The 18323-nt window shown below is 43.0% G+C and overlaps 2 protein-coding genes across 3 annotated transcripts in view; both read left to right on the top strand.

Moving 5' to 3' along the window:
- LOC139421153 (protein phosphatase 1 regulatory subunit 1B-like) overlaps positions 1-2848 on the top strand; it is a 31903-nt gene extending 29055 nt beyond the window's left edge. Inside the window, exon 5 of the mRNA XM_071171759.1 lies at positions 933-2848. Within this exon, the coding sequence (XP_071027860.1) occupies positions 933-1081 (149 nt within the window). The 3' untranslated portion in view covers positions 1082-2848. The remainder of the gene's footprint in view (positions 1-932) is intronic.
- A 331-nt stretch (positions 2849-3179) lies between these two features.
- LOC139421152 (stAR-related lipid transfer protein 3-like) lies at positions 3180-17289 on the top strand. 2 transcript variants are annotated; one of them, XM_071171757.1, is made up of 14 exons: positions 3180-3406; positions 6371-6615; positions 8112-8189; positions 8396-8473; positions 8598-8651; positions 9219-9336; positions 9785-9886; positions 10051-10199; positions 10517-10579; positions 11377-11472; positions 14494-14573; positions 14746-14850; positions 15022-15115; positions 15224-17289. In XM_071171757.1, exons 2-14 carry the CDS (start codon positions 6397-6399, stop codon positions 15326-15328), a joined length of 1341 nt encoding a protein of 446 aa, XP_071027858.1. In that variant the 5' UTR covers positions 3180-3406; positions 6371-6396; the 3' UTR covers positions 15329-17289. The 2 variants fall into 2 exon arrangements, with proteins under 2 accessions (XP_071027858.1, XP_071027859.1); XM_071171758.1 differs by lacking the exon at positions 8598-8651 and having other exon boundaries at positions 9231-9336; positions 15224-17282.
- Positions 17290-18323: the final 1034 nt, after the last annotated feature.

Here is an 18323-nt window from a genome sequence, read left to right as displayed (position 1 = left end):
TAACACACTATATACACTCACTCATATAATCACATTGATGCTTTGACCAATGGTGTAACCGGCTTACATGTTTAGCTGTGTGTATAGCCATTGTTATTCAGTGCCCACTTTTAAGTCAAATGAGATGAACGTGGCACTATGCCATGTTCAAAACAGCAGGGCCTCAGATAAATTCTTCTCTGCGACAAGTAGCAGTTGTATTATATTAGCACATATTAGCATCACTCCACCAAATCTATCAGAGAGCACAGCAGACCTCCCTGTGCCAGTCAGGGGGCCAGAGATGCTTAGCCACGGCTAACAGTCTATCTGCTTTCTCTTTGGCATCAGTACTGATGCTGGGCTACCAGCCCAGATGGCAGAGCTTCCGAGTTAAATCTCTCCTGTAGCATCGTTAAACGCTGTTTCATTGGATATTACTGTCATCGTTTTTCTGTAAATCTGTCGTTTGAAAGCAAAACACGGCTGCAGAGTGGCTGTAGTGTCACACATCACTAGACAGGGACTCTTAAAGATACATTGAAGTAGGGTGTGATTATCCTCACGAGAGCAATTGCCTAATTAGGCCTGGATACACATGCACATTTATACAGAAGACACTTTCATATGTACTGGTATGATTCAGACCTGTATACCATGTTCCACACACATGTATTTCTACACACACACTCACAGGAGGCACATGTCTGACCATTAAATGACAGGTAGAACCAGATTACCATAGACTAGTTTAGGAGTAGAGTTATTATGATGTCCCATAAATTGATGAACCTCTTTTCCCTATTGCTGTTTGTTTACCTTCCCTGCATGTCTTTTCTGAAACACCAAAATCCACAAATCTAAGTAGCTGACTTGTGTAAAAGGTTAGTGGTTTGATTTGAAGGAGACCAGTGTGTGCTGCTGTTCTTTGACATCACCTCTTGTCTCCTTAGACCCCCAAGCGACCAGCACCACAGATCAATCAGAGAAGCCGGATGAAGAGGAAGAGGGGGAAGAGAAAGAAGAGGAGAAAGAGGAGGAAAAGACGGAAGAAAAGACAGAGGAGAAGGCAAAGAAAGTGCGCAAAAGTGTAAAGTTTTAACACTAAACAAAAAAAAGGGAGAGATGGATGGTTGCAGATGTGTGAATGATTGAGTGAATGAATGAGTGGTTTAATGTGTGAACGTGTGAGTGAGAAAGAGAGCTTCTAAGTTTGAATGGTGCATATTCAAATTTAATGAATGAATGACTGAATGAATGTAGGTACTGTTAGCAAATCTGTGAGCAACAAATCTGTACATTATTCTAGAAGGGGAGAAGGAGAGGGAGAGGGAGAGGGGGGGGAGAGAGAGTGTAATAGATATTGCCCTTGTGAAGAGGTGAGGAGTGGCTCCTTAGAACTAATGAGACTAGTGGATAGGGCAAGGTCACCAAGGTAACTGTGACCTTGAGGTCCCTCACTGCAACGCTAGTCTTCTCTTCCATGTCAGGGGAACCATTCATTCACTTCTTAATTTCTAACTACACATGACACTCAAAATAACTGTAAACGGACAAATGCTGATGAACAGCTTCAGTATAGAACACACACACACACACACACACACACACACACACACACACACACACACACACACACACACACACACACACACACACACACACACACACACACACACACACACACAGAGGAGATATCATTAGTCTCTGACTATCGGTCCAGACTATATTCTAAAGCTGCTCCATTACTGTGCAGATATGATAATACAGACTCCTTTTAAATCACAAAGACCTGTATTATGTGTATCAAATTTCACTCTGGCCTAGATTGGATATCTCTGCAGCCTAATCAGATTGAGATCTTGTTCTTGGAAGAAGTGAGCAGCTGCTGCCATCTTGTGGCAAGATAGGGGATGTAGAATAACCAGAGAGTATATATCGACATGGATTTACATACAATAAACTGTGCACTGCATAGGCCTTCAGATAATATGCATCTATATAATTGAAATGATCTAGATTTGCAATGCATTTGAAACATTTGTGATGCATTTGAAGTTATTTTTGGTGCCCATCAAAGCTATGTGTGTCAATGATGTACTCTGGGTGTATGTGAGGATGCCATGCTTTTGTAAAAGTAGTCCAATTTAGTTTTTTTTGTGAGAAAAAAACATGTATTAATTTTGTATACAGAATCAGATTTTTATTTTTTGTTTGTTTAAATCATTTTCTGTGTAAAGACCTATTAATCAACTTAGCTGTATATGGTCTCTCTCTGTTGAATAATTGTCACAATGTTTAGTAACCTTTCAGTCATGACTTGGATAACTGTGTTTTTCATATTCTCATGAAAAACAATACAGACAACACAATACATAGTGACTCTCTTTCTCTCTCTCTCTTCCTGCTGAAATGGAATGACACATTTGAATATAAAAATATTCACCCTCAGGATGTCATTATCATTGATTACTCATTGATAATGTCAGCCTAATAAACCGTTTTCTTTATTTCCATCACATCTGTTCTCCAACTGCAGGATTGCTTGAGCTGAATGTCTCAATCTGTACCAACTGTTAATATATAGTAGTTGTTTTGATTCTCTTTTTGTTGGACAAAGTGTTGAGACATATGGCACCTACTCCCTCCATTGTCTGGCTGGAGTGAGCATACTTTCCTTCTCCAAGTCTATCTATCCTCTATGGTCAATAGACGAGTGCCATGGCAAGAATGAACTCTAATCGCACTATTCTTCTTTATTCCACTTTTTGTTTTCATTCTTTTTTCTGTACTTGTTAAAGATGTAGACATTTCAATGTGAGCAACAATAACACTATCTAAATAAACACATTTTCCTGATTTGAAATTACTTTGTGTGTGTGTTCTGGTGTGTGGAACTAATCTTAAAATCCTAAAACTTTGAAAATATACTTTATAAACTAATATATATGACCGCACAAAATGATTGCCACAAGATGGTCAGTATTTCACACCCTATGATGGAATGAATGAACATGACCCACATTCCAGAAGGAATTCTGATACTTGGAAGTCTGTATGTTTGCTTCTCAGATGGTATGTTCTTCAAGTGGAGTATGTTAGAAAACACCCTCATGGAAAACAAAACTGGCAAAGTCAACTGACATTAAAAATAGGCTTCCTAGAAAGTATGCTAATTAATTTCTTTGGACTGATAAGATATTGCAACAATAGACAAATATAATGGTAGGTCCTTTAATATTGCATTTGTAGCTTAAGTAGCCTAATGCTACTGTCAGATGAAAAACAAATAGCTAACATTGTACCACCATAGACATTAAAACCAGATTACCACAAATCTAAACCGGAAGTGAGATAGTGACCCGTTTCATGTAGAAGGTATTCCCGGAAGATACGTTTCGTCGATGATGATGATGTACTAAATCAGGTGAGTTAAAGGCTCAGGACTACAGTTGTTCCTTTTTTAAATTCAAACCTATTTCGTGTGGTCATTGTTCAGATGTGAAAGTTGTATCCTATTTATTTATGTTTAATTGTAATATGTTCATGGGGTGTATAACTGGGTGTATACTGTGGCTATGTTTTTAGCTAGCTAATGGTAATGCTAAAGACAGCGCTAGCACTGTTGTTTGCTCCACTTGTAATGCAAGCCTATATCAATTAAATATCACCCTCAGTATTATGTACTAATTCTACATGTGTGTACGTAAACGGAACCTGCATGTATTGCTAAGCCAGTTGTAGCTAGCCAGTTTCAGTTTAGCTGTCAGCTAGCTGATTAGCTAACTAGCTATCTACGGTAGCTAGTTAGCTATATAACGTTACCTAGTTATTGTACAGTTTTAGTACCATTTCTAATGCAGTGATTTATGTCGACTGGTTTTGATATGACTGTCTGAGCATAACTCATTCAAGTTGGTCATTTATGTAATTTGGCTGGCGGTACACAGGCCAGATCTCAGGGTTAAGTTGCTTGTCTGTAGGAGGGTAATTTAGCCTAATGTGTTGTGTTTAGTCTTCAACTGATGAATTCCATGTTAATCAATAGTGTAAATAGGCCTACTCAGAATCAGATAAATCAACAGCATTTATTGTTATCTCTAACAGTCGATTGTTCAAAGTAACTTGTTTACTTTATTACCTGCCATCACAGTGAATATCAACTCTTGTCTTATGACAAAATCTATCATCTTTACGCTTTCCGTGCATGTATGCCTTTTTTTTTAAAACTGAAAACACTGTGTTACGTTTTCCTTGTGCGGTATTGACATTTTAATTCAGTCACTTTTTGACAGCACTTTTTGTACCTGAATGCCAAAACATCAAAGAGATAAATAAAGGTGCTCAAAGTTGACCCACTTTTGCATACCCCACCATACTATGAGACATCCATATCTTCATCACTGGAAAAGAAAACTGTTCAGATTGATACAATTTAAAAGCTTACAAACAGGGTATTGGGAAATTCAGAAGATCATCGGGCAATAATTCGGTATGATCTTCCGTCTAGAATAGAATATCATCATTGATGCTGACCAAATCATAATGTTACTGGTCGTCTATACACATAATTAGCAGATGTTATTGTGGGTGTAACGAAATGTGTGTGTTCCTAGCTCCAACAGTGCTGTAATATCTAACAATACACAACAATACAAGCTAACCTAAGAGTAAAAGAATGGAATTAAGAAATATAGACATATTAGAACAAGCCATGTCTGAGTCTGGAGTATAAATAAGTGTGTGTGTGAGAGATGTATAAGCAGTATGTGGATAGAAAATGTAAAATATTTGAAGAAAACATAAGATACAATAATATATGCACAGCAATAGTTGAATAAGATGGCCTTGACTAGAATACAGTACAGTGCATTTGGAAAGTATTCAGACCCCTTGACTATTTCCACATTTTGTTACAGCCTTATTCTAAAATGGATTAAATTCATTTTTTCCCTTCATCAATCTACACACTACCCTATAATGACAAAGCGAAAACAGGTTTTTAGAATTTTTTGCAAATGTATTTAAGTAGAAATACTTTGTTTTCATAATTATTCAGACCCTTTGCTATGAGCCTCGAAATTGAGCTCATGTGCATCTTGCTTCCATTGATCATCCTTGACATGTTTCTACAACTTGATTGGAGTCCACTGGACATCCCTTCAAATGAGTGATTCAGCTATTTCAGCCATACCAGTTGCTGACAGGTGTATAAAATTTGGCACAAAGCCACACAATCTCCGTAGACAAACATTGACAATAGAATGGCCTTATTGAAGAGCTCGGTGACTTTCAACGTGACACTGTCATAGGATACCACCTTTCCAACAAGTCAGTTTGTCAAATTTCTGACCTCCTAGAGCTGCCTCGGTCAGCTATAAGTGCTGTTAGTGTAAAGTGGAAACATCTAGGAGCAACAACGGCTCAGCTGCGAAATGGTGGGCCACACAAACTCACAGAACGGGACCGCCGAGTGCTGAAGTACGTAAAATCGTCTGTCCTTGGTTGCAACACTCACTACCGAGTTCCAAACTGCCTTTTGGAAAGCAAGGTTGGCACAATAACTGTTTGTCGGGAACTTCATAAAATGTGTTTCCATGGCCGAGCAGCTGCACACAAGCCTAAGATCACCATGTGCAATACCAAGCGTCGTCTGGAATGGTGTAATGCTCGCAACTGGACTCTGGAGCAGTGGAAACACGTTCTCAGGAGTGATGAATCACGCTTCACCATCTGGCAGTCTGACTGACAAATCTGGTTTTGGCAGATGCCAGGATGCATAGTGCCAACTGTCAAGTTTGGTGGACGAGGAATAATGGTCTGAGGCTGCTTTTTGTGGTTCGTGCAAGGCCCCAATGACATGGCAACAGTTTGGGGAAGTCCCTTTCCTGTTTCAGCATGACATTGCCCCCGTACACAAAGCGAGGCCCATACAGAAAAGATTTGTCGAGATCGGTGTGGAAGAACTTGACTGGCCTGTACAGAGCCCTGACCACAACCCCATCGAACACCTTTGGGATGAATTGTAACGCAGACTGCGAGCCAGGCCTAATCGCCCAACCTCACTGATGCTCTTGTGGCTCAGCAATGATCCAACATCTGGTGGAAAGTCTTCCCAGATATCCTGTTATAGCAGCAAAAGGGGGACCAGCTCTATATTAATGCCCATGATTTTGGAATGAGATGTTCAACAAGCAGGTGTCCTCATACTTTTGACCATGTAGTGCATGATAATATTTTCCTCTTCTTATATCCCTAAACACTGGGCCAGTTTCCCAGACACAGATATTCCATTCAATTAGCTTTTTAGTCCAGGACTAGGCTTAATCCACTTCTGAGAGATCAGCTCACTGGCCACACCTCACCATTACTCCCCCTCTCTCTGTCCCAGGTGGATTGGCCCCTTTCTCAGTAGGAATGCCGGGCGGAGTGGACTATGGGGAGTTTGGGGGGAGCCTTCCTGCCATCGCCTCTCTGAATGCGTCCTACTCCACCACTGTATCCCTCCCCTCCCCCCACTACCTGGTGGTGCCCCCTGGGGAGAAGAAGGTCATCTCGGACGTCCGTCGCACCTTTTGCCTCTTTGTCACCTTTGACCTCCTCTTCATCTCCCTGCTGTGGATCATCGAGCTCAATGTGAGTTCACTCGTTGTCAATCTATTTCTACTCTCTTATTTTTTTATTTAGTGTAACCTTTATTTAACTAGGCAAGTCAGTTAAGAATAACCTGGACAACGCTGAGCCAATTGTGCGCTGCCCTATGGGACTCCCAATCACGGCCGGTTGTGATACAGCCTGGAATTGAACCATGGTCTGTAGTGATGCCTCTAACACTGAGATGCAGAGCCTTAGACCGCTGCACCACTTGGGAGCCTGTTTTATTGTTGCTTTCTCTCATGTGTCCCACATGCTGTTCTCTGCCCCTTGTTTTTGACTTTTTCTCAGTATCACGCTCCGTACTTATTTTCACTGTTCTATATTATGCCAACTGTATATATTGTGTGTGTGTGAACCACAGGGTATACACTGAGTATACCAAACATTAAGAACCCCTTCCTCTACAAGGTGTCGAAAGCGACCACAGGGATGCACAGGGATGCTGGCCTTCCCATTCTTGATACACACGGGTAAAAAAAAACAAACAGCAGTGTTGCAGTTCTTTTTTTGTGTTTTTTGTTGTTGAATTTTACCCCCTTTTTTCTCCCCAATTTCATGGTATCCAATTGTTAGTAGCTACTATCTTGTCTCATCGCTACAACTCCCGTACGGGCTCGGGAGAGACGAATGTTGAAAGTCATGCGTCCTCCGATACACAACCCAACCAAGCCGCACTGCTTCTTAACACAGCGCCATCCAACCCGGAAGCCAGCCGCACCAATGTGTCGGAGGAAACACCGTACACCTGGCAATCTTGGTTAGCGTGCACTGCGCCCGGCCCGCCACAGGAGTCGCTGGTGCGCGATGAGACAAGGATATCCCTACCGGCCAAACCCTCCCTAACCCAGACGACGCTAGGCCAATTGTGCGTCGCCCCACGGACCTCCCGGTCGCAGCCGGTTACGACAGAGCCTGGGCGCCAACCCAGAGTCTCTGGTGGCACAGCTGGCGCGGCATTACAGCGCCCTTAACCACTGCGCCACCCGGGAGGCCCCTAGTGTTGCAGTTCTTGACACAAACCGGTACGCCTGGCACCTACTACCATACCCTGTTCAAAGGCACTTAAATATTTTTTTCTTGCCCATTCACCCTTTAAAAAGCATACATACACAATCCATGTCTCAATGCTTAAAAATCCTTCTTTAACCTGGATTTAACAAGTGACATCAACAAGGGATCATAGTTTTCACCTGGTCGGTCTGTCATGGAAAGAGCAGGTGTTCTTAATGTTTTATATACTCAGTGTATTGCTCTTATCTCTTTACCACTTCCTTAAAAATGTGAACATATTGTTAGTCAGATGCCCAGCAGAGCTGTTAACAGTTTATTTAGGTTATCTCCGTGTGTGTCAGTTACTTTCTCTCATTATGTCAGCGGTCCCCTAATGATGATGGTATGTATGTATGCAATAGAAAGAGCTTGCCTCTGGCTGCATGTTTTACATATGGTTCTACTCTTGCTTTGTCCCAATGCAGATCAATAACTCCATTTGGCAGAGCCTTGAGCTGGAGGTTGTCAAGTACAACTTTCAGTCCTCCTTCTTTGACATCTTTGTGAGTGTAAACGATCAAGCTATAATTGTAATGGGTCAGAAAGTCGTACGTTTGAATGAACTGAACGTACTGTCACGGTTATTCACCTGCCGATGCTTGCCTTTATTGAAATCAAAGTCGTCATGGCCAGCTCTCACGATCACATACGGGAATAACTTTTTAGTTTTACTGTTTTGGCTTTTTTTTTTTCTTCTTCTCCACCATAGCTCCTTGCCTTGTTTCGTTTCCTGTGTCTCCAGTTGGGCTATGCTGCTCTGCGTCTGAGGCACTGGTGGGTCATTGCGGTAAGAGTGCTCCTTGCGACGGACCGACAGACTGATACCTAAATGGACTGATGGTCATATGTGGTGGGCTGACTGCTCTCACCCAATACCAGCTGTTGTTTTTAACAGTGTTTTATTCTCATAGATCACCACTCTAGTGACCAGCTCCTTCCTTGTAGTCAAAGTCATTCTCTCCAATGTGAGTGCCTCCCCCTTTCCTCTTACCAGAAACAGTTTGGACTGAGCTCCACACTTGTTTGTGTTCAAAGCCACTTCACATTTTCACTTCTCTATTCAATTAGAACATTAATATATTGTCAGTTTGTCTGCAGTTGACCTTTACTGTGTACTCAGCATGGTGGGGATTATACATTCAAATCTATTCTGATCTGAGTTAAGCTGTTCTGCTGCCCTCTGTGTTTACGCGCCGTGTCGACAGCCTGAAGCCACACACCCCTACAATCTCTTCGCTATTTATTTATAACGAAGGGGAAGCAGACATAATGTTGCTGTTGTCAAGATACTGCTCAGCATAATTTCTCAGAAATGGCATAAGAAGTAGTGTTTATTCAAATGGGATATGGCTGTCCACACAAGTGTATGGCAGAGTCCCAAATGCCACCCTTTCCTCTATAGTGCACTACTTTTGACTAGATCCTTATGGACCCTGGTCAAAAGTAGAGAACTAAATAGGGATTAGGGTGCCATTTGGGATGTAGCCTATATATACCACTTGTCTCAGACTGACATGTCATTCCTCACACAGCTGCTATCCCAGAATGCCTTTGGCTATGTGTTACCCATCACCTCCTTTGTGGTGGCGTGGCTGGAGACATGGTTCCTGGACTTCAAGGTGCTCTCCATAGAGGCTGGTGATGAGAGAGGTGAGTCACAGAGTGATGGATACATTTGAATGGGTCACTGGAAACTCCTGGACATGTTTGTTCAGTCATTTTTCCAGAAAGCACATGAATATGCAAAAGAAGAGGACTGGCCACCCTTCATAGCCTGGTTCCTCTCTAGGTTTCTTCCTAGGTTTTGGCCTTTCTAGGGAGTTTTTCCTAGCCATTGTGCTTCTACACCTGCATTGCTTGCTGTTTGGGGTTTTGGGCTGGGTTTCTGTACAGCACTTTGAGATATCAGCTGATGTAAGAAGGGCTTTATAAATACATTTGATTTGAAGAATCAAGGAAATCCCCTCAGAAGGAGGAAGTGGGTTGTAGTAGACAGACCCAAGTAGGGAAGGAATGATGCATTGGATAATGGAATGGACAAAGAGGAGAGGAAGATATAGTCTTTTACGTCTCCCTTTATGGTCTCTATCTCCCTCAGCCTACCTAGCAGCAGTGAACGCAGCGTCGGAGCGAGCTTCCATGATCTACCCACGCGCTGTGTCTGAAGGACAGTTCTACTCTCCACCTGAATCCCTCGCAGGTACCACACTACATCCCCCTTTCTCTCTCCCTTATAATTCTCAATGTCTTTCTTAATCTTCCATGTCTCGCCTTTTCTTTGTTTCACCTGTACCCTGTCTCTTCCCTAACTAATCTCCATTCTACCTGTGTCTGTGTGTGTGTGTGTTGTATTATGTTGGCCAGGGTCTGAGGAGGACCTGGATGAGGAGGGGCTGGGTCGCAGGGCAGTCTCCCCCCAGGAGAAGGAGCTGGTGAGGCAGGGTAAAGAGGCCATGGCCGTGGTGGAACAGATCCTGGCCCAGGAGGAGAACTGGAAGTTTGAGAAGAACGATGTGAGTGGCTAGTTCAGGGGCGTCAAACTCATTCCATGAAGGGCTGAGTGTCTGCTGGTTTCTGTTATTTCCTTTCAATTTGTATCCAGTTAAGACCTAGGCAATCAGGTGAGGGGAGTTCCTAACTAATCAGTGACCTTTACAAGGGAGGAGCAGACACCTGGCCCTCCATGGAATGAGTGACACCTGTGCGCCAGCTGCTTCTAGTTAGCTACTTGTTGTTGTACGCTGTTAGTTTGTGGGTTGGACACGAGATGGTTTAAAAGTGACAGATTTACTGGATGTTGCTAATATGTTGTTGTTTCTCCTTTTGTCAGGATGTGGGGGATTCTGTGTACACACTGGAGATCCCCTTCCATGGAAAGACCTTCATTCTCAAGGTACATGGTCATCTGTTTATTTCTGTGTATGGCCTTTGCTTTCATAACGTGTGGCTTGTCTGGTGTAAGTATTTGGCACATTGGGCTATATGCCTTCGGAAAGTATTCACACCCATTTTGTTACAGCCTTATTCTAGAATGGATTAAATACATATTATTCCCCAGCAATCTACACAAAATACCCCATAATGACAAAGCAAAAACAGGTTGTTCGACATTTTTGTAAATCTATAAGAAATGCATAAACATGAGACTTGAAGTTGAGCTCCGGTGCATCCGGTTTCCATTGATCATCCTTGATGTTTCTACAACTTGTTTGGAGTCCACCTGTGGTAAATTCTAGATGCGCAGTGGTCTAATGCACTGCATGTCAGTGCTAGAGACGTCACTACAGCACCCTGGTTCGAATCCAGGCTCTATCACAACCGGCCGTGGTTGGGAGTCCCATAGGGCGGTGCACAATTGCCCCAGCGTCGTCCAGGTTTGGGCGGTGTAGGCCATCATTGTAAATAAGAATTTGTTCTTTAACTGACTTGCCTAGTTAAATAAAGGTTACAATTCAATTGATTGGACATGATTTGGAAAGGCACACACTTTGACAGTTGACAGTGCATGATGAGGGGAATAAATGATTGAATCCATTTTAGAATAAGGCTGTAATGTAACAAAATGTGGAAAAAGTCAAGGGGTTTCAATACTTTTCGACGGCACTGTATATCGTATATTCAAGGTCTTTCTAGACTGTTTAATAGGTTTTGTATTTATAGCTATGTGTTTGTGTGTGTTGTCTGTCCCAGGCCTTCATGCAGTGTCCAGCAGAGCTGGTGTACCAGGAGGTGATCTTACAGCCAGAGAAGATGGCCCAGTGGAACAAAACTGTTTCTGGTTGCCAGGTAACCTGCACTATCCTGTCTCCTCTTTTTCTCATGACCAGTCATCAGACAAACAGGCTTAGCCTAGTACAGTGGACCTACTGTGAAAACCTATTTGTTATGATTCGGATAAGTTGTTGTGGCCCGTATGATGGTGATGTAGAGGTTAACCTAGACCCTGTGTGTCCCCAGGCGCTCTCATTTGTTGACTTCTGCAACCCTAAAAGCCTTGGTTTCATGCATGTTAACATCAGAAGCCTCCTCCCTAAGTTTGCTTTATTCACTGCTTTAGCACACTCTGCCAACCCTGATTTCCTAGCCGTGTCTGAATCCTGGCTTAGGAAGGCCACCGAAATTTCCATCCCCAATTACATTTTCCATCAAGACAGAACTGCTAAAGGGGGCGGAATTGCAATCTACTAGAGAGAGAGCCTGCAGAGTTCTGTCATACTATCCAGGTCTATGTCCAAACAGTTTGAGCTTCTACTTTTAAAGATCCATCTCTCCAGAAATAAGTCCCTCACTGTTGCCACTTGTTATAGACCCCCCTCAGCTCCCAGCTGTGCCCTGGACACCATATGTGAATTGATTGCCCCACCCATCTATTGTCAGAGTTCGTACTGCTAGGTGACCTAAATTGGGATATGCTTAACACCCGGTCGTCCTACAATCTAAGCTAGATGCCCTCAATCTCACACAAATTATCAAGGAACCTACCAGGTATAACCCCAAATCCGTAAACATGGGCACCCTCATAGATATCATCCTGACCAACTTGCCCTCTAAATACACCTCTGCTGTTTTCAACCAGGATTTCAGCTGTCATTGCCTGTATCCGTTATGGGTCCGTGGTCAAATGACCACCCCTCATCACTGTTAAACGCTCCCTAAAACACTTCTGTGAGCAGGCCTTCCTAAACGACCTAGCCCGGGTATCCTGGAAGGATATTGACCTCATCCTGTCAGTAGAGGATTGTTCTTTAAAAGTGATTTCCTCACCATCTTAAATAAGCATGCCCCTTTCAAAAAATGTAGAGCTAAGAACAGATATAGCCCTTGGTTCACTTCAGACTTGACTGCCCTTGACCAGCACAAAAACACCCTGTGGCGTACTGCACTAACTTCGAATTGTCCTCGTGATATGCAACTGTTCAGGGAAGTCAGGAACCAAAACACACAGTCAGTTAGGAATGCTAAGGCTAGCTTTTTCAAACAGAAATTTGCATCCTGCAGCACTAATTCCGAAAGTTTTGGGACATTGTAAAGTCCATGGAGAATAAGAGTACCTCCTCCCAGCTGCCCACTGCACTGAGACTAGAAAACACTGTCACCACTGATAAATCCACGATAATCAAGAATTTCAATAAGCATTTCTCTACATCTGGCCATGCTTTCCACCTGGCTACCTCGACCAACAGCTCTGCTAAAGTCTTCGAAAGCCAAGTGAACAAACAGATCACCGACCATTTCGAATCCCACCGTACCTTCTCCGCTGTGCAATCTGGTTTCCGAGCTGGTCACAGGTGCACCTCAGCCACGCTCAAGGTCCTAAACGATATCATAACCGCCTTCGATAAAAGACAGTAAGTACTGTGCTGCCGTCTTCATCGACCTGGCCAAGGCTTTCGACTCTGTCAATCACCGTATTCTTATCGGCAGACTCAACAGCCTTGGTTTCTTTAATGACTGCCTCGCATGGTTCACTAACTACTTCTCAGATAGAGTTCAGTGTGTCAAATCGGAGGGCCTGTCGTCCGGACCTCTGTCAGTCTCTATTGGGGTGCCACAGGGTTCAATTCTTGGGCCGACACTTTTCTCTGTACATATCAATGATGTTGCTCTTGCTGCGAGTGATTCTTTGATCCACTTCTACGCTGCCGATACCATTCTGTATACATCTGGCCCTTCTTTGGACACTGTGTTAACAAACCTCCAAACGAGCTTCAACGCCATACAACACTCCTTCCGTGGCCTCCAACTGCTTTTAAATGCTAGTAAAATGAAATGCATGCTCTTCAACCGATCGCTTGCGGCCAGCTCGCCTGGTAAGCATCACTACTCTGGACGGTTATGACTTAGAATATGTGAACAACTATAAATGCCTAGGTGTCTGACTAGACTGTAAACTCTCCTTCCAGACTCATATTAAGCATCTCCAATCCAAAATGAAATCTAGAATCGGCTTCCTATTTCATAACAAAGCCTCCTTCACTCATGCTGCCAAACACCCTCGTAAAACTGACTATTTTACCGATCCTTGACTTCGTCGATGTCATTTAGAAAATAGCCTCCAACACTCTACTCAGCAAATTGGATGCAGTCTATCACAGTGCCATCCGTTTTGTCACCAAAGCCACATATACTACCCACCACTGTGACCTGTATGCTCTCGTTGGCTGTTCCTCGCTACATATTCGATGCCAAACCCACTGGCTCCAGGTCATCTGTAAGTCTTTGCTAGGTAAAGCTCTGCCTTATCTCAGCTCACTGGTCACCATAGCAACACCCATCCGTTGCACGCGCTCCAGCTGGTATATTTCACTGGTCATCCCCAAAGCCAACACCTCATTTGGCTGCCTTCCGTTTCCAGTGCTTACCGATCGCTGCAGCTGTACACAGCCCATCTGTAAATAGCCCATCCAACCAACTACCTACCTCATCCCCATATGTGTTTTTGTTTTTCTGCTCTTTTGCACACCAGTATTTCTACTTGCACATCCTCATCTGCACATGTATCACTCCAGTGTAAATTGCTAAATTGTAATTACTTCGCCACTATGGCCTATTTATTGCCTTACCTCTTTACTTAATTTGCACACACTGTATACAGATTTTTCTGTTGTGCTATTCACTGTACGTTTGTTTATCCCATGTGTAACTCTGTTGTTTTTGTCGCACTGCTTTGCTTTATCTTGGCCAGGTCGCAGTTGTAAATGAGAACTTGTTCTCAACTGGCCTACCTGGTTAAATAAATAATTAAAGGTGAGAGAGAAAAAAGAAATGATGCCAAAGGCTGACATTGCTTTCACTCTGTTCCTTTAGATCCTCCAGAGGGTGGATGACAACACCCTGGTGTCATACGATATTTCTTCCGGAGCAGCAGGGGGGGTAGTGTCTGCCAGGTAACTCAACACAACATGGACTACCTCGAATATGGAGTCACCCTGTTCCCTATGTGGTGCACTTTGGGTCAGAAGTAGTACATTCTATAGGGTGTCATTTTATATAGGGTGCCAGCCCTCGTTTTGTCCATGTTTTGAATGTAAAAGTAGTTCATGCCCTTGTATCCCTTAGGGACTTTGTGAATGTGAGGCGGGTGGAACGCAAACGAGACTGCTACATCTCTGCTGGCATGGCAACCGACCATGGCGCCAAGCCTCCGCACAGTCGCTATGTCAGGTCTGGCCTTGCTTCTAGACAGCCTCATTTCACTGGGAACAATACTGAAAGCAGATCAAGTCAACCAAACCATTCATGCTAATTAGCTGATATGTGATACTACCATCCCTCCCCCCTCTATCTCTTCTCCTCTCCTCCCTACCATCCATCCCTCTCCTCTCTCTTCCCTAGAGGTGAGAATGGTCCAGGAGGGTTTGTGGTCCTGAAGTCCAGCAGTAACCCCTCGGTTTGTACCTTTATCTGGGTGCTCAACACAGACCTCAAGGTAAGAACAGCCTGTTGAGGATGGTTTGTGCGTGCTTGTTGCTTTGATGTATTGTCGGTGGGCTGGAGAAGCAGTTTAACTTTCATGTCTGATCTTGTTTTGTCTCAGGGTCGACTGCCCCGCTACCTTATCCACCAGAGTCTGGCTGCCACCATGTTTGAGTTTATGGCCCATCTACGCCAGCGCATCGCTGACCTACGGTCCACTCGCTAGACGCCCTCTCACTTTCTTCCTGTCGGGAAGCTAGATGCTTGCAACCCACAACGCCACCGCAGATTTGGTGGTGTCACTGCAGATTTTTAGGAACACCTACAGTTGGAAGTGCACCTGAGATTATGGTGGATATCAAACTTACTTAGACTAGAGGAAAGTCAACAGCATAGCGAATGGGAGACTGCTGTGTCTGCACTTTCACCTGTCTTTTAGATGTGAGGAGGTCTGGGGCTGTCAGAGGAGATGTTCCTCCCCTCCCATGGACTCCATGTTGTTTTTAAACATAGTCACACACATTTTTATGTAACTTTTCTGCTGTTTCTCTCACTGGGACGCTAGTGCTGGATGCATCTCCCTCTAGCCAAGAAGTCTAACAGTATTGAAAGTGTAATGGAGGTCGAATTAGGACGATGCTTGACGAGACTTGATGAAGGTGGACGTCTTTTTGACTGCGTAAGTTTTTTTTTCCTCTCTCACTGGAAGAGAACTGGTGCAATGACTGTGGGTTTGCTGCATCGGACCTCTAACTCTGAGCCTTATTCTGCCGCACATTTATTTTAGCCATAGACTGTCTGTTTTGCTTTTTTCTTGTTATTTACACTGTCTTCACTGTCATTCTCTTGTAACCGGGGTATCCGCTACACATGACCACATTATGAACAAAAATTGAGCTGTTGGAACACGATGAACCCACGATGTGTCCCTTTTTGGCCTCGTTGACTCTCACTGCATTGGAAGCTGACTGTCGGAGTGCTGTGGTCCTCCAGCCAGTAGGGGGCGACACCACCACTCATCTACTAACAACAGGAGACCACCTACTTAATGGAGCTCAAGATGGGTGGTTGTGATGATTTACCGGTCGCTCATGGGTTCATAAAGAGTTTCAGATACTCTACTCGTCTGTGCCAAGCCTTTAGTGGCCTTTTTAGCTAGAGGGAATCCATCTGCCCTTAATGATGGTTGATCTAAGTTATAACTGTATTGGTAAATGTATCGCAGCCTTCTGAAATAAGCCTTTACTGCAGACATACTATAGATAGAGAAGTGTCAGTAAATTGAATGATGTGATTATTTATGTTAAACATTTATCATTGTGGTGGATGCAATATTGAAATGGACTATAATTGGAGTTCTGATTCTCTACTGTCTGTATGTAATAAAAAATATGCCAGCTCCTCGATGGCAAAGCAATCTGCTTCGCATATCACAACCTTCAGCCATCAGCCTGCTGTGTGCATGTTGATGCAGTGCTGAATGTCTGGTATATCAGGTCATTGAACATTACGTGTGTGAGAACTCATGTTCCCCTCTCATGCATTGCAGTCCTGTAAAAACAAAAAGAAGTAATAATTGGAACTTGTTCTGTTTTTGGCTCCACTCTATTTTAGGGCCCTAGTTAACAGGCTTAGCTACATCATTATTGTATCAGAACAGAACCAAAACATGTTGAACAAAGAAACAATGTTAAAAAAAAATTACGGGCTGTCTGAAAGTGAAAATAAGGTCTTTGATTTCCATGAAGAAGGAAAAAGAAAGTCTGAAGTTAATTTGAACAGTTTGCCATCTGTGTGAGTGGGAGTTTCACACTTAAGTCAGTTCTGTAAATCCCTTAACTAATAATTGGGCTGAGAAAGCAGTTGGTTGGTTTTGTGCCTTTGTCACAGTGACAGAAATGGGCATAGTGTCACTGTGACCACACTATTCTTTCACTGTTAGGACTTGTCTATTAATACAATATCACTTTTTTGCTAAAGGTCGTTTCTTTTTCAGTTTTGTATGTTTTCATTTCTGTAATTGTTCTAATGTTTTGAAATCATACGAACTGCAGATAATTTACAAAAATGTGTCAATTTAAGGTCGTTTTCATAAATTTTAACAGGATACTGACAAACTTTTTTTTAAACAGAAGATTAGCCCGCATCAAATCTCTAATAAAATGTTGAAATTAGTTATTGATGAAACGTCCTGACTCCCATTTCTCAGCCTTTCCAGTAAACCCCCTCAACCCTGTAACACAAACTGTCCAAGATGCCTGGGTGAGTAGGTTATCCTGTAGGCCTACATAGAAAGGCCCAATTTTACAAACTGTACATCTTGTGATGTTAGGAGTGACTCCACTTAAAAGGAAGACTTCACAGGGAAGGTGTCTGGGGTCACAAGCAGTTGATTTTAAACCACTGTGTGTTTGTTAATTGGGTTGATGCAGGCAATATACAGGGTTTTGTCCATTAGGTGCCAAACTGAACAAAGAGGACTAGAACATGGAGAGACTGCCTGGACTTGTCCACAGCAACCTTTGGTTTGCTAGACGTTCACGTTATGTGGCCGACCAACCACATTTTTGCCTTAAGTAATCTTGGGTGTTATGTAACCATACCAAACGTGACATGTCATACTAATATGAGCATCCCGGATTTTCGTTTACTATGTTACGCCTAGTCTGAGACCTGGATGTCCAATAAGAAACACTTATTGTTTTAAAAAGTTTCTTATTGCGTTCCCTAATGAACATGGTCACACTCCATTTCTCAGTCGCTCTCTTTCTCACCATGTCTACAATTTGTATGGTTCTCTGTGCGCTCATGCTTGAGGCTAAGGTGTTTATATCATGATTATAACACTGACTAAAGTTGGCCTCACATGAAAGTCCCCCTGTCATGGGAGCTGTCCATTAACTTCTTACGGCTGAAATCCCGTTAACGGGATCAATTTGACAACAGCCAGTGAGAGTGCAGGGCGCCAAATTCAAACAACAGAAATCTCATAATTAAAATTCCTCAAACATACAAGTATTATACACCATTTTAAAGAAACTTGTTAATCCCACCACAGTGTCCGATTTCAAAAAGGCTTTACGACGAAAGCATACCACGCAATTTATTTTAGGTCAGCGCCTAGTCACAAAAAAACACAGCCATTTTCCAGCCGAAGAGAGGAGTCACAAAAAGCTGAAAAAGAGAGAAAATGAATCACTAACCTTTGATGATCTTCATCA

The sequence above is a fragment of the Oncorhynchus clarkii genome, chromosome 12, assembly GCF_045791955.1.
Source record: "Oncorhynchus clarkii lewisi isolate Uvic-CL-2024 chromosome 12, UVic_Ocla_1.0, whole genome shotgun sequence".
Lineage (NCBI taxonomy): Eukaryota > Metazoa > Chordata > Actinopteri > Salmoniformes > Salmonidae > Oncorhynchus > Oncorhynchus clarkii.
The sequence above is the reverse complement of the archived record's forward strand: the minus strand, read 5'-3'. Positions and strand labels throughout refer to the sequence as shown.

Coding starts and splice junctions, on each gene's coding strand:
- LOC139421152 (XM_071171757.1), top strand. CDS start 6,397: ATGCCGGGCGGAGTGGACTATGGGGAGTTTGGGGGGAGCCTTCCTGCC. Junction 10,580..11,376: donor GAAAGACCTTCATTCTCAAG/GTACATGGTCAT, acceptor TGTCTGTCCCAG/GCCTTCATGCAGTGTCCAGC. Junction 15,116..15,223: donor TGCTCAACACAGACCTCAAG/GTAAGAACAGCC, acceptor GTTTTGTCTCAG/GGTCGACTGCCCCGCTACCT.